Genomic DNA, 14,931 nt, shown 5'->3' with positions numbered 1-14,931 from the left:
TCTTAAGCAAACAAATGTATTGGAAGGATACAAAAGAGCTCATGGAACAGACGAGAAGCCAAGAATCCACTTTATCAAAGTCCGAGAGAAGCTGTAGAATTCAAGTGGCAGGAATAATACAATTCCCTTTGGCCATTGCTACCAGAGTAAGGGACTTAGAACCATTCTCAGTTTTCGCGTCACATGTCTCCACACTAAAATTCCAGGTCAAGAGCATCTGGGACACCTAGTTTCAGCTATGTTCGTGCTCTCTGTCTGGTCAGGATAGGGGAAGGCACCGTGATGGAAAAACGTGTCTTACTGGGGAAACGTTTCTCCTACAGGGATTTTTCTCTCCAGAGAAAAATCAAGGCTCTCTCTCTTCAGGCTATGGTGGCACGTGTCTGCCCTACTGCAGGGGCAGAATGTGCTGTGTATTTTTAACTCGCCAGCCTCCAGTTCTACGTCATATCTTCCTTCTCTTCCAAACCGTGTGTTAGCACACCAGGCATCTCCACACCAGGCCAGCACATCCCCGTCCCCGCAGGAACAGTCAGATGTGTGAGCAGCCTAGAATTCAGAGAAGGAGAAAAACGAGTTAAAGGAATGATATGGGAGAGTGGAGGTGTGGGTATCATGCTCTTCTTCTGAGCTGTTGATTTCTGTTTTCCTCAGGTCAACACATTTTTAATTTGAGAGAAACTCGAATTATACTTCTACGGCAATACCATCAAATCTGCTATCTGTGATTTCTTTTTTTTAACATGTGAAGAGAAAACAAAGATAGAATAATATCCAAGTTGTTTTAAGATTTCTTTTTCTAGAACTGACCTCTCTATAATTTTTTATTACATCATGCAGTTAATTATAACATGCATCATTGATTTAAAATATTCTTTTATTGATGAGATAGACAATGACAGAACAACTGAGGGTGCCACAGAAGTGGGGAAGTTGTTGGGCAGATTCAGCATCCTCACTTCTGGCTGCTCCAAAGCAGCTTACTCATTTGATGGTCCAATCCTTGATGTATTTTGCTCGAGGATTTCCATGAAAATGACCTCTCAGGTGATACTTCCTAAAAATCTATAATGCATCCAGGATTTCATCCCAGTGCATCCGGAGTGGAGCAAAACAACACCTCCTAGAGAAGAAAATGTCTTCCAGAATTATGCCCATGCAGGCCTTAGTTTGAAGAATACCTATCTAATTCTGTGGCTGCTTCAGAAAATATAGAGACTTGTATCTCTCGTAAACCTATTTGTTACTTCTTTTAAAACTTTGGTATGTTTTATACAGTTCAGCAAAAAGTTAACCCTTGACTTTGATCCATGTTAGAGCAAATCAGTATGTTCATTCTACTTCTCTTTTCCCTTTCAGTTCCAATTACCTCCCCCAGCACTGCAAATTGCCCTCACCTCTATATGGCGACAAGTCCCCAACCCAGAATGAAGCTGATGTTTACCGGATACCTGTCACGTGATAAACATGCACATATTGTAATCCAAGATCCAGAGAGGTTTTAAAAAAAAGTATTCAGGGTCACAAAGCTAGTAATTGTAAGTTCACATTGGAACCTCTATCTGTCTGATTTCAAAGCACATTCCTCCCATCGTATTACGTCAAATAAGATAGTTGGCTATCAGCTCATCTAGAACTACTACACATTCCAGGAAAAAATGCATGTTACAAGTTCCTAAGACCAAAATGACGCTAGAAGAGTTGGCTAAATGGAGGCAGAAATATGTCAGATATGTTGTATCTGACATATAGTCTCTTAGTTCTCTCCCTTTCCCGTTGGGAGTGCCCAGAGGGTGAGTGAGTGGACTGAGTACTCCTGAGCTCGTGTTGAGGAGTTTAGGTCAGGGAGAAAGATGGCTAAAGGTTGTAGGACCATAAAGTCATGGTGAAAACTTATAAAGTAGATGAAACAAAGCTTTCATTTTAGTGGACGTTGATTCATTCTTTCATACAATGAGTATTTATGCTATGTGTTTGTGAGTGTCTATGAGAGGGCAGGCATACAAAGATGAATAAGACATGGCTCTTGCTTCAAGGAATTCAGTGTCTATTGAGGAAGAGAGATAAGTTAACAAGCTGTCAGAGTGCAGTGGGATAATACATATTTTCTCTATCCTTAGATGCCCTTTCTATAATCAACATATCATGGGCACACACTGATTTTTGCCTGTTCATTATTCTCTCCAATTTGACTTTCTCTAGAAGCATTACATCTTCTCCACTAGAAAATCTGATGAGACTGTTAAATCTAGGGGTCCTCAACCCTCTGTGTACACACGTTCTAAGTCACTTTAGTCACATCTGACTCTGTGTGACCCTATGGACTGTAGCCCACCAGGCTCCTCTGTCCATGGAATTTCTCAGCCAAGAACACTGGAGTGGGTTGCCATGTCCTCCTCTAGGGGATTCTCCCGACCCAAGGATCAAACCCAGGTCTCTTTCGTCTCCTGCATTGCCAAGCAAATTCTTTACCACTATGACACCTGGGAAGACCCCTCAACCCTCTACTCACCAACGAGTGGCTTCCTTACCCAAGCTGGAACACTGTTTATTCCTTGGAATAAAAATCTTAAAGGAGGATAGAAAGAAAAAAAAAAAAAATCTCCAGAAATGACAGAAAATCATTCATTCTGGATCAGGGCACTGACAATACTTAAGTGTTCCTAGACCCATCTCATCCCCTCCCTGCCAGTTTCTATCAATTTAAGCATCTTCTGGACCCTCCAGAGGACTGACAGAAATCCTCCCATTGCTTTTTTAAAAAATATATGATTTTATTTATTTATGTTTAGCTACACTGGGTCGTTTTTGCTTTGCTTGGGCTTTCTCTAGTTGCAGCTAGCAGGGACTATGCATCATTGTGGTGTGTGGACTTCTCATTGTGGGGGCTTCTCTTTCGTTTTAGAGCACAGGCTCTATGCACGTGGCCTTCAGTAGTTTTGGCTCACAGGCTATAGAGTGCAAGCTCACAGGTTGTGACCCATGGGCTTGGTTGCTCCCCAGCATGTGGGATCTTCCCAGACCAGGGATTGAACCCATATCCCCTGTATTGGCAGGCAGATTCTTATCCACTGTGCCACCAGCAAAGTCCAGGTCGCATTGTTAAACAGTGAAAAGACAAAATCCCCTGGCTGTGATATGGGTTGTCTGGGACAAGATTGAGAGCAGGAGGATCAGTTAGGAGACTATTGTAGCAATCCAGGTGAGACACAGTGAGCGACTAACTCACTGAGTAGAGAGTGAAAGAAGGAAAGATGAATTCTAGAATCGAGAGAGATAGAGCTAGCTGAACGTGATGACCACCAGATGCAGAAATATGAAGAGTCGGAAGAATTGTTTTTTCCATGAAACCATGTAGGGTAGCTCACGTCTACTCCTTTCTGTTGGTCTAGAGGGTATGCTCTGACCTGGCCTTGGTTCTGGCAGTATTTTCTTACCTGTGAAGGCTGCCTCTTCCCTCGCACCCTCCCCCCCACCCCCCGTGGTGGGATGAACATATCACTTCCTCCCGAAAAATCATTTCCATTATCCACTTGGCAGGGACATCAAATTTCTCCTTTCACCTTGCCTCCTAAGCCCCCAGGGTACGTGTATAGCAGATTCTTGGAAATAGTTCTGGACAGCATGTCATTGTCCAACCTCAACAAGCACATTCTGACGATGACTGGACATCGTGTGGATATCTGCTACATTTGTGATTCCATTTACATCCTCACCTACATGACCACAGCCCACGCAGTTCACACAACCTCAGCCCTCCTTCCCTATCGGATTCCTGAGGTGTCCTGTGCTGTCAACTCTGCTACAGAGGAGAGGTGTTCAAGGAGTGGTGCGGTCATGCGGAAAGAACCCAGCAGCGCTGGGCAGGGGTGGACTTGGTGGACTGTGCTCTTTCCCCTCAAAAGGAACACACGGGTCACAAGCAAACAGCAGCCTTTGTGAGTCAGCGCCCACTCTGCCCGACTGTCCTTTGCACCAATCTTTTGAACCAATAAATACAGGAACACCCACAACTACCACCTCTTATCTGCAGGAAAACAAGCCAGTTAGGGAAGTTGTGCAAGACACTGAACAAACATCCACAAGAACCAAGGACTCCACCCTCCCTGGAAAGCCCTTCAACCCCGGATGTGGGGCGCTCACCATTGAGATGGAGAAGAATTGACAATGGCTTTACTTGGGTCTTTCTCTAGTTTCTCTTTTTTTGGAAGATATCTTGGAACTTGAGGATCTTTTTTAAAAAATAACATTTTAAGGAACATTAGTGGCATTCAGAATATCACATTATTTCCTGGGTGATCTTCTGAAAAAAATAAAAGCAAGATATTGGTATGTTCTAGTGACTTTAGGAACCTCAGAATTTTCAGATCCATGCTATTAAATAACTCCCCTATTTAAGGTTGTCCAAGTAACTAATGTGCTTCAGACTCTCAGACTGTGAAGGAAATCTTGAAGGATGATAGAAGACAAAGAAACAAACATATTTCACTTACAGTTGATGCTCCCAGGCAGTTTTTTGCTGGATGATTAGATTATTGTATGTGTTATAACTTGATCACCTGTATTTCACTTCAAATACATTTTCCTCAGTTTCTTTGCCAACAGAGCACACTTGATAGAAATGCCTCAAAATCAATTTATACTGCTTCACTAGTTTTATGCATTTTAAATTTCAGGAAACAACAATTAAGATATTTTCAATGAAGAAAAGAGCTCCATTAAGCTGCCACAAATGTCAAAAGTTCCTGGGTATGCTAACACTTATGTAATTGTTCTGGAAACCCCACGCACCGGAGTAGACCTACAACACAAGGAATGACTCACTGAATATTTCTACGTACATACACTCTCTAAAATGTGCTCCAGTTTTTTTTTCCCCCCTGAAGGGGGAAAGACAAAATATGGTACATCAAATCCAAAAGTTCTTTCTGTTATTTTTTGAAAGTACTGCCTCACATGAGAGCATTAGAAGATGCTGCTGTTTTCATTAATGAAGCAGCCAGATGGGCTAGAATTAAAACAGGTTGAAACTCTGAAATCCTTCCTGAAAGACAAAATCACATAGAGAACGTGTGGGTTCTCAAGTTTCCAAATGGTCTGCATTTCCTCTTGTGACTTTATTCCCAAGTTTGCTTTTTAAAAGTTGTGGATGGTAGCATACGACTGGTGTCCTATCTTCTGAGCAATGTTAAGGCACCTGCCATCAAATGCCAATCAGAACACAGGCCTGGGCCCACAACACCAAAGCTCATATACTCCCAGAGCTTTTTTTTTTTTTAATATTTATTTATTTGGCTGTGTGGGGTCTCAGCTGTGGCCTGTGGGATTTTCACTGTGTCAGGCATGATCTTTCATTGTGGCTAACGGACTTTCTAGTTGCTCTGCAGCATGTGGGATCTTACTTCCCCGACCAGGGATCAAACCTGTGTCCCCTGTATCGCAGGGCAGATTCTTAACCACTGGACCACCAGGGAAGTCCCATCTCTCGGGGCTTTTAACAGATACCTTGTTATTTTTCAGCCACTAAGTGGTATCCATCTCTTTGTGATCCCATGAACTGCGGCATGCTGGGCTCCTCTGTTCGTCACTATCTCCTGGAGTTTGCTCAGATTCGTGTCCATCGAGTCAGTGCTGCTATCTAACCATCTCATCCTCTGTTGCCCCCTTCTCCTTTGGCCTTCAGTCTTTCCCAGCATCATGGTCTTTTCCAGTGAGTTGGCTCTTCGCATCAGGTGGCCAAAGTATTGGAGCTTCAGCTTCAGCATCAGTCCTTCCAGTGAATATTCAGGGTTGATTTCCTTTAGGATTATTGACTGGTTTGATCTCCTTGCTCTCCAAGGGACCCTCAAGAGTCTTCTCTAAGTCCAAATGCTTGTGGGGAACTTGCTGAAGCATCCTGCATATGCTGTGTCCCCCACAGCATATGATTGGTGCTACCAACACCACAGTAGAGCATGAGCAAGAGATGGAATGACGTTTAGGAATTCCATCAGTGGGGAACCAAACCGAGTTTGTTTATGTGAGGACTCTTGGGGCAGCTTTGTCAGGCAGCTGAAACAGATTGTAGATGGGAGTTCCTGTTTAGGCAGTGATGGGCCAGCTATATGGTGGTCATCAGAGATTTTCAACAAGAGGTTATCAGTCTGTACCTGAGAGGATGAAGAGGAGGAATCTGGCAGGCAATAGTCATCGTGGATCAAGCTGCCACAGATGGAGATGAAACAGGAGTTCAGAACAGAACCTGGAGCCCAGCTGACCAGATACTGATTAGATGAGCTTACACTTCCTCTGACTAAGAGTAGTTTTGGGTTCAACTTCTGGGGTAGGGCCGATCTGCACATGAGTCTCCATGGCCTCAGCCCAGGATTGAGCCTGAATTCAGGGAAAGACACCAGGCAGATGGCCAAGCACCGCCCACACCAAAGTTTTTGTGGTTCTCAGCTCACTTTTTTTTTTTTTTACAACTTCATCCCTTTTTGCAAGATGTTTTAATTACTTGAAATTCCCAAGTCCTAACTCCTCAGGATCCAGTTCAAAAAGCATCTCCTCTGTGAATACCTTCTTTACTCCTGACACTTTCTACACCTTGTCTTATCCTGTTTTTCTTTACACATCTCTCCCTGAGTAGGCTTCAAGCTTCTTGCCAAATGAGCTTTGGCATCTCCTGAGCCCAGCACAGCACCAGCGCAGCCTAAGATCTGAATACATATTTGATGATAAATAAATGGGTGGTGTAACTGAATGATTCAGTTCACTTAATGGGGTGAACAAGTATTTATCAAATGGAAGCTGATCAATAAACAAGTTAACAAATGAATTGTTAACATTCCATATATTGACAAAGGATACAGAATAATAGCAGTAGATAACAGTTATGTATTCCTGACTGTCCTGGGAGCCTGTGTTTAGTTCATTATGTAGATTATCTTATTTCATTTTCACAACAACTCAAGATGGAAGTGCTGTTATGACACCCATTCTACAGATGGAAAAATGGAGGCATCATGCTAGAGTCTTTAAGAAGTCAGACTGATCTGAGATCTGTTCATTCTACCCAGCAACAGAATCACTCACTTCTCAGGCCTTTCACTTGCCACGGGGATGTTGTGACTGTTGTTGGTGGGAAAAGATGACATCAGGCCCTCCTTGTCTCTCTGCCTCTCTCCTCCTCCCCTCCCCGTCTTGCATTAACAAGAAGAGTATGTCCCCTGCAGTTTGACTGCTGGTTCCCCCATGATGACTTCACCTTTCTCTCCTGATGAGGATAGGCTAGAGTTGTACTGAAAAAGAGCTTCCCTGGTGGCTCAGATTGGAAAGAATCCACCTGCAGTGCAGGAGACCTGGGTCCAATCCCTGGGTCGGGAAGACCCCTTGGAGGAGGGCATGGCAACCCACTCCAGTATTCTTGCCTGGAGAATCTCATGGACAGAGGAACCTGGAGGGCCACAGTCCATAGGGTTGCAAAGAGTTGGATACCGTGAAGTGACTTAGCACGCACGCGTGCATGTACTGAAGTAGTCTACAGAGTTGGTTCCTTTGAGTTCTTGATCTTGCTAGTATCAAGGTGTAGGTGTGGCTGAAGATGAAATGAAATAGTCAGGCATTTCCCTAATCATCTGATATCTGTGTATCTACTTCTTTTTGAATCTACTTCTTTTTGAGGACCCCAGGAAGTACTTTACCTACATCATCCACTTCAGTCCTCACTCCAACCCCTGGAGGGAGGTATCCTTATCCTCCAACACATTTATGAGGCACCTGAGAGTCCCAGAGGTTTGGCAATCTTGTCTAATGTCCCTGAAGCTGGACAAAGAGCCAGGATTGGAACTGAGGGCCGTCTGCCTCCAAGAGATGCAATTCAGTAACTGTCTATGGAGTCCTTTTTAACATGTTTATCAACACGTAGCATGCTGTCACTAAAATACTTTGGTGGTGGGGATATGGCCACAGTCACCTTCTCTGGCTATGGGTCAAGGTCTCCTCTAAAGCATGACTTTGACGGCAGCCTTCTGGTCTGCTTACTAAAGAAAGTCACAAAGATGTCATTCATTCATGTAAAGTCAGAGACAGAAGCCAGGTAGGATGGTGTCTCCAGTTGGGAAATCCAGACTCCTTCCTCCACTGACTTCCTCCGCCCTCTCCTCGTCCACTCTTTAGCAGCTCAGTCACTCATATTTTACACGCAGCCATTTTCGTTGACCTGCTCACGATGGATGACAAGTGGCTCTTAGGAAACAGGGCACCAACAGGAGAGAGGAGGCCGGAGCCCACGCCCACACTCTTTGCTGTGTGAAATTCCAGACTGTTTAATCTGCTCTACCTCATCCTGAGAACTCCAGATTCCACTTTTCTGAATGACTTTCCCCTCCTTGAATGCCTACACAGTTATCTTTGAAGAAGGAGAAAAAGAATAGATGAATCATTTGCAGGAAACGGAGGGGGGAGAAGTGTGGTCGGAACAGCAGATGGCTGAGTGTGTGGGCACGTGGCTGTCTCTGTTGGTCCCTCCACCAGCCTCTGGACATGACTCCTCTGGGAGTCAGGGTACACTCATTTTGGGGTGGGGGCTGCGCCCGCTTTCAGATGCTAACATGTAACGCCACATCTGCTCAGATTCCTCTCAGACACTGAAATTCCAGGGAGAGTGGGAAACTCAGGCTGGGCTCAGATTGGACTGTTGGTCCTCTCTTTGAAATTTTGACATTAAACATTCTAATAAGGTGAAAAGCTCCTTTCAGTTAGCAGCAGGAGAATTTCTCGTGCGGCCTTCTTTCTCCAGTAGAATATGAAGTCAGGACATGAATATTCTTTCTGTGCCGCAGTGCAAGCTCTCTGACCTGGGAAGGGGTTGGCAGATGCGTACAGGGAAGCCAGGGGAGACAGATTACCTACAGATAGAAATCTGCATTAAGCAGGAAAACACAAATTGTTCTTGGTGGGGCTTTTGGTGGGGGGGCGTTGCAGAAAGGACATAAAGACACTAGAGTCTTGGGGACAAGTGTCCATGTATTGCTCCCCAAAGTTAGCTGTTTGCTGTATGTATGGAGATGATACCAACTATGGTCTGTTCACCTGGATAACTGAAATCAGTTTCCAGAATCCAGAGAATCCAAGAGAACATATGCTTTTGGAAAAGCTTTACTTTTTTTCCCAGAAGGTTTCATGTAGACCCTCCTGTTACTTCTATGTAAATGTCCAAATATTATCTGGATGTCACACTAGGATAAGTAATTATGGCTATTTTATTTTTAGATTACAAAACTCATTCCATCAATAAACTCTTCCACTGATTTTTCCCCCCACTTCCATCATCACCATCTGCCCTCCCACCTCTATTGCACAGGACAGGACTCTGGTGTGAGCATGTGAATGAATGTGCAGAGAGGTAAGAGCTTGTTAGTTTTTAGTGCAATAGGATCTTTGGTAAAATACATGTCTAGAAGTTGAGATATGTTTCTTAATGTGTGAGCACGCCTACTTACTCGTCAAGCCATGTCTGACTTTTTGTGACCCCACAGTCTTTGGGGTCAGTCTGTGACCCACCAGTCTCTGTCCATGGGCTTTTCCAGGCAAGAATACTGGAGTGGGTTGCCATTCCCTTCTCCAGGGGATCGTCCCAACCTAGGGATTGAACGCAAGTCTCCTGCATTGAGAGGTGGTTTCTTTACCACTGAGCCACCAGGGAAGTCCATGTTTCTTAACACAAATTATTATATACCACTTGGAAACAAAGAACTGTGGTAAAATGCATTTTTAAAAATTAATGAACACTCCTTCAGAATCAACTTTAATCATAAAAGTCATCTGATCAAGAATGAGTAAACTCAGTCCAGAAATCAATCTGAATGATCATTAAAAAAGCTGTCATCATAAATCTTGTAAATAATAGAATTTTCACCTTCATTATGATGTGATGATTTATCTGAAAGTCCTTCATATTAACCTTCACAAAAGCACTAATTCTTAGATCCTCAAAAGCTTGAAAATAACTCTTCATAATTTATAAACGTGACCATACCAGACTAATTTGTATGGTTCTTGGGATGTCCCACCCAGCTTCAGCTGACCCCCAGCCCCAGGCTGGTTCTGAATAGACAGCCTCCTGGGGCTGGAGGGGGTGGGGGGTTGGGGTGGGGATCTGTTGGGGTCACAGCTTACCTGCCATGACAGGAACCTCGTCAGTGGTTCCTGGCCCAGGTCTGACCTGACAAAACGCATGCCCAGGGAAGGCTGCTGCCCTCCCGCCTCTTCGAGGCAGCTTGCTAAGATGCAGAATCTGGCTTCCCTGACGGCCCCCTGAAACGGCTGAACAACCCAGATGTGCAGGGGACTAAAACTTTGAATCAAGGAATAGAGGCTGAGAAGATAAATCCTTCTTCCTTTCTCCACCCCCACCTCTATCTGATGGATTGTTTCAAGGTGACTTGCAGGATGAGCAACTGGCTCGTAATTCTTCATGACTTTATGGCCAGTCCCCAACACGCCTGCCTAGTAACTGCATTCCTTTCTCCCCTGTCTCATCTCTGTCTCGTTTTTGCAGCCCTGGGATTGCAGAGGCCATCACAGCCATCTCTGCCATAGGTTTTATTCCCTAGGGAATTTGGCTAATACAATGATCCAAAAGAAAAAAAAAAAAAATCACACATCATATCTTCAGCCTGGCCTCCTACCTACAGTCTATTTTCTTTTTAATAAGAATGAACAGAGATCTAAAGTTTACATCAAGGTCAACTGGAGCTGCTCTGGTGAAGTGTCTCTGGGTGGAGAATATGTTCTCTAAATCTAACTTTCCTGTAAGTGGGTTTCATCTCACCACAGGATGCTTGGATACTAGCAGTTCTTTTCTCAAACTGATTGCTTCTATTCAGCCTGGTTGGAGGGAACATCTGCCAACCCCTTCCCAGGTTAGAAAGCTTTCACTGTGGTACAGAAATAACAATCTAGAAACAGTTTCTCTTACATATAGCCTGGTATTTACAAACCTACCTCCAGATCTCCATCGTATTACCTTTGATGCTACGCTCCATCTTCCTTGTATCCTTACCTTCCATTTCACTGTCAGCAAATCCTGATATGTACGTACAATAAATCTGTTTCAAAGGAAAAATCAAAATCCTTTTAATTCAGGACATTCTGTTTTGGGTAAAATATGTAGCTTTTAATCAACAATTTGAGAATATCAGACACCAAGAGCAATGTGATATTTGAAGATTGTAAACAAGACACTTTAAACCATACCCAGAATGAGAAAGTGAAAAATATTTCACTTCCATATTTAATGAACCAGATAGCATCTTCTTATGGAGAGATAGGGGGTGAGGATAAAGGCACTTAGATTTTTAGTGTACTGAAAGGCAGAGACTGTGAATGTTGGAAGAGAATATTAAGGCTGTTATTTTAATGAGTTAAAATTCTTCAGAAGGTTTGCATTGATAATATCTGAGGCTGAATTTAAGACAAACACTCTCCTGGGATTAAAACAAAACAAACAAAAACCGGGACTCTTGGATCCTGAGCAAACCTGAGGAATGAGAAACGCTTTCATTATAAGAGGGCATTTAGAATGAGATGGAAAGAAAAAGTCAGGTATCGGAGTTACATATCAAAGTGTGTTCAGGGATTGTTAAAGGCCTCTCTCTATATATTTGTTAATTTGAAGCTAATGATTGACTTATGGAATTTTAAGTTCAGTGGCTACTATCAACTTAATATTATGGCTGAAAAATAAGGTATAAAAATAAAATAGGAGTTTTATTTTATTTACCAATCAAAAAAAAAGGGGGGGACAGAATATGAATAGATAGTTCATAGATAAGGAAATTCAAACAGCCTTTAAACATGTGCCAAGATGCTTGATCTGACTCTTAGTAAGAGAAATGGAAGTTAAAGTCGCCGTGAGATATCAAGATTCATCTATCAGATTGGCAATAGGTTTGACAGCACAGTGTATCAGCTAAAGTACGAAAAAAATACATCAGTGGTAGGAATGCAAACTATACAGCCTCAGAAAGGGGCATTTGGGTGTTAAGAAGCAAAATTTTATATTTGCATACTCTAACCAAGCAGTTCCACATTTAACAATGTATCTCACAAACATACTCATACACAAAGTGGGTAAGTGTATAAAAGCATATTCACTGCAGTCATTGCTTGCACTAGTAAAAAAGATTGTGAGGAACCACCATGCCCCCTGACAGGAAGATTTCATAAATAAAGCATGCTGTCCTCACGCAACGGAAGACTATTTGTGTGTGCTAAGTCACTTCAGTCATGTCCAACTCTTTGTGACTTCATGGCCTGTAGCTTGCCAGGCTCCTCTGTCCATGGAGATTCTCCAGGTCCACTGGAGTGGGTTGCCATGTTCTCCTCCAGGGGATCTTCCCAACCCAGGGATTGAACCGAGATCTCCCACATTGTAGGATGATTCTTTACCGTCTGAACCACTAGGGACGTCTGAGTATTATCTATCCAGATATGTCAATAATATTTATTTTTTTAAGAGGAGGAAAAATTGTACACGTAGATATTTTAAAGGGGGCTTTCATCTAATTCATGAGAAAACTATATTCTGTTGTTCCAAGTCAACTGGAAGCAACATACACATTAAATTTTCATTTATTTTAAAATAAGCTTTATTTATTTAAAATAAACTTTATTCAGGGCAGTTTTCCATTTAGGGCAAAACTGACCAGGAGGTACAGAGATTTCCCATAGGCTCACGTGCAGAGCCTCCCCCATTACCAACATCCCCCACCAGAGTGGTCCATTTGTTATAAGCCATGAACCTATAATGAGATGTCATTATCACCCAAAGTCCACACATTAAATAAGGATTCACTCTCGGTTCGGTACATTCTGTGAATTTTAACAAATATATACTGATACATATCCACCATTTTAATACTGTACAGAATAGTTTCACTGCTTTAAATATCCTCTGTACGCCACCAATTCACCCCTCTCTCCCTACAACCTCTAGCAATCACTGATTTTTTTCCTGTCTCAATAGTTTTGTCTTTTCAAGAGTATCATATAGTGGGAATCATGCAGTGCACAGTCTTTTCCAGATGTGCTTCTTTCATTTAGCAACCTGCATTTAATTTTCTTCCATGTTTTTTCATATCTTGATAACTCATATTGTGATATTTAAACTGCCCTTAAAATAAGACCTAATTTGTGCTTTAAAAAGTTAAGTTATTCTTCTGTAATTTGTAATCTCCCAGTTGCTTGGTGATGAATTTTGCCAGTAAGTTTTCCAAGAAATGCATGTTAAGAGAGAACAAATTAAACAGAATAATTTACTGTACCAGAGCAAATATTTCCATTTTGGATAACTAATCACTTCTTCCTTATGTAACTGTACCTTAGAAAGTACTGTATATTATCTTCTTCTTATGCCTTCCTGCCATGTCTTCTTATATCATGCTATAATCACTTAGTTTTCATATATAAAATGAAGATTTTTGGAGTTCCTCATTGTAAGTCTAAATCTTCCCGTCCTGTGTTGGGGGGACTCCACCCATCACCACCATCACCATCCTTTTGGATCTTGAACTTGATACTAAGACCACACTGAGGCTACCTCTGTAACAGTCTCTCTTAGATCCTGGTCCCAGCTGTCACCTACTTGAGGGGAGTGTCCCCATATGATTTATTCTTTTATCCCACAGAAGACCCTGCCCCAACTCAGCAGAGATATTGTGCATGGGTTCTCTGAAAGGTAGAAGACAGTCATTTTGACAAAACGCAAAGCATTTTCAATCTGTACTGCATTCTGCAACAGATACCGATGATATATTTCCAAAAAGAGGAGAGAAGTCTGCTATGGTTTAGGGTGGTGAAATGGACATCTCATTGTCAGAGAGACTCTGGGAGCAGGTGGAAAAGGCACGGCCAGGTGTCCTTTGCAACCAGGCCAGCCTCCAGGAGCCCCAAACACAAGAACACCTGACAGCAATATGCCCAATTCTCCACTTAAATAACCATGTTTAGCTCTGTCTACAAAGGATGTCCCTCCACCTCCATCGCAGCAACAGGAATAATCCTTTACAATTTTGTTTCTAATGAAAAATATGAGGGACAGAAGCCATATTCATTTATTTATTAACAAAACTTCACTTTAAGGAACAGTGTTTATAATCACACTTGTTGCATGTATTAGAAACGCCACTTCTTGAGTAGTGGAACTTCTCTAGAAACTTAACTAGGATGCCTTCACTCCACTTTCAACTTTTCTGCAGGACTGAAATTTTCATAATAAAAAGTTAGAGGCAAAAGGCAGTTTCTCTCCTGAAGAGAAATGACATCACTGGCATTTAGAAGAACGGTTCCCCTTCTTCCCTGGCTACAATTACAAGCATCTCTCAGTACCTCCTGGTGTGAGGTAGGATAAGGATTTTGTCATCTTCTATTAATAGGGAGGCATTTTGAGTCACAGAAGGGCTAAGTGATTTTTCTAGCCCCAGAAATAAGAAGAATAAAACGAAGCAAGAGGATTAGTTCATTATTTTAGGAACAGAACTATCGTGGTGAAGAGCATCATTTTCTTGAACAGTTGCAATTGCTTCCTAATTGGTTTTCCTGCCCCCGTCTCTCTCCCCACTCCCGTCTACTCGCTCCTTTTGTGAACAGAACCATATTCTGAAATCACGTATCTGTGATGACTTCTCACTACCTGAAGAAAAATTCCAAACTCCTTAGCAGGACCTCCAAAGCCCAGGTCCACCTGGCTTTAAATTCCATTTCCTCTTTCCTTGCCTCTGTGTCCTTTACAGGGCTTCCTATGTGGCTCAGTGAGTAAAGAAGCCGCCTGCCATGCAAGAGACGTGGGTTCAATTTCTGGGTCGGGAAGTCCCCTGGAGAAGGGGTACGCTACCCAGTCCAATATTTTGGGGGCTTCCCTGGTGGCTCAGATGGTAAAGAATCCAACGG

The 14,931-nt window shown here is 42.7% G+C and overlaps 1 protein-coding gene across 1 annotated transcript in view; it reads right to left on the bottom strand.

Moving 5' to 3' along the window:
* The window catches only part of LOC139030951 (uncharacterized), a 23,813-nt gene continuing 8,882 nt past the window's right edge, over positions 1–14,931 (bottom strand). The window contains exons 3-5 of the mRNA XM_070454895.1: positions 10,987–11,090; positions 4,144–4,231; positions 1–549 (exon numbers count right to left, since the gene is read on the bottom strand). Coding sequence (XP_070310996.1) covers positions 441–549; positions 4,144–4,231; positions 10,987–11,090 — 301 coding nt within the window. The 3' untranslated portion in view covers positions 1–440. The remainder of the gene's footprint in view (positions 550–4,143; positions 4,232–10,986; positions 11,091–14,931) is intronic.

This window comes from Odocoileus virginianus, chromosome 24 (genome assembly GCF_023699985.2).
Source record: "Odocoileus virginianus isolate 20LAN1187 ecotype Illinois chromosome 24, Ovbor_1.2, whole genome shotgun sequence".
In the NCBI taxonomy this organism is placed as follows: domain Eukaryota; kingdom Metazoa; phylum Chordata; class Mammalia; order Artiodactyla; family Cervidae; genus Odocoileus; species Odocoileus virginianus.
Note: the sequence above shows the minus strand (reverse complement) of the source record. Positions and strands in the feature narration are given on the sequence as shown.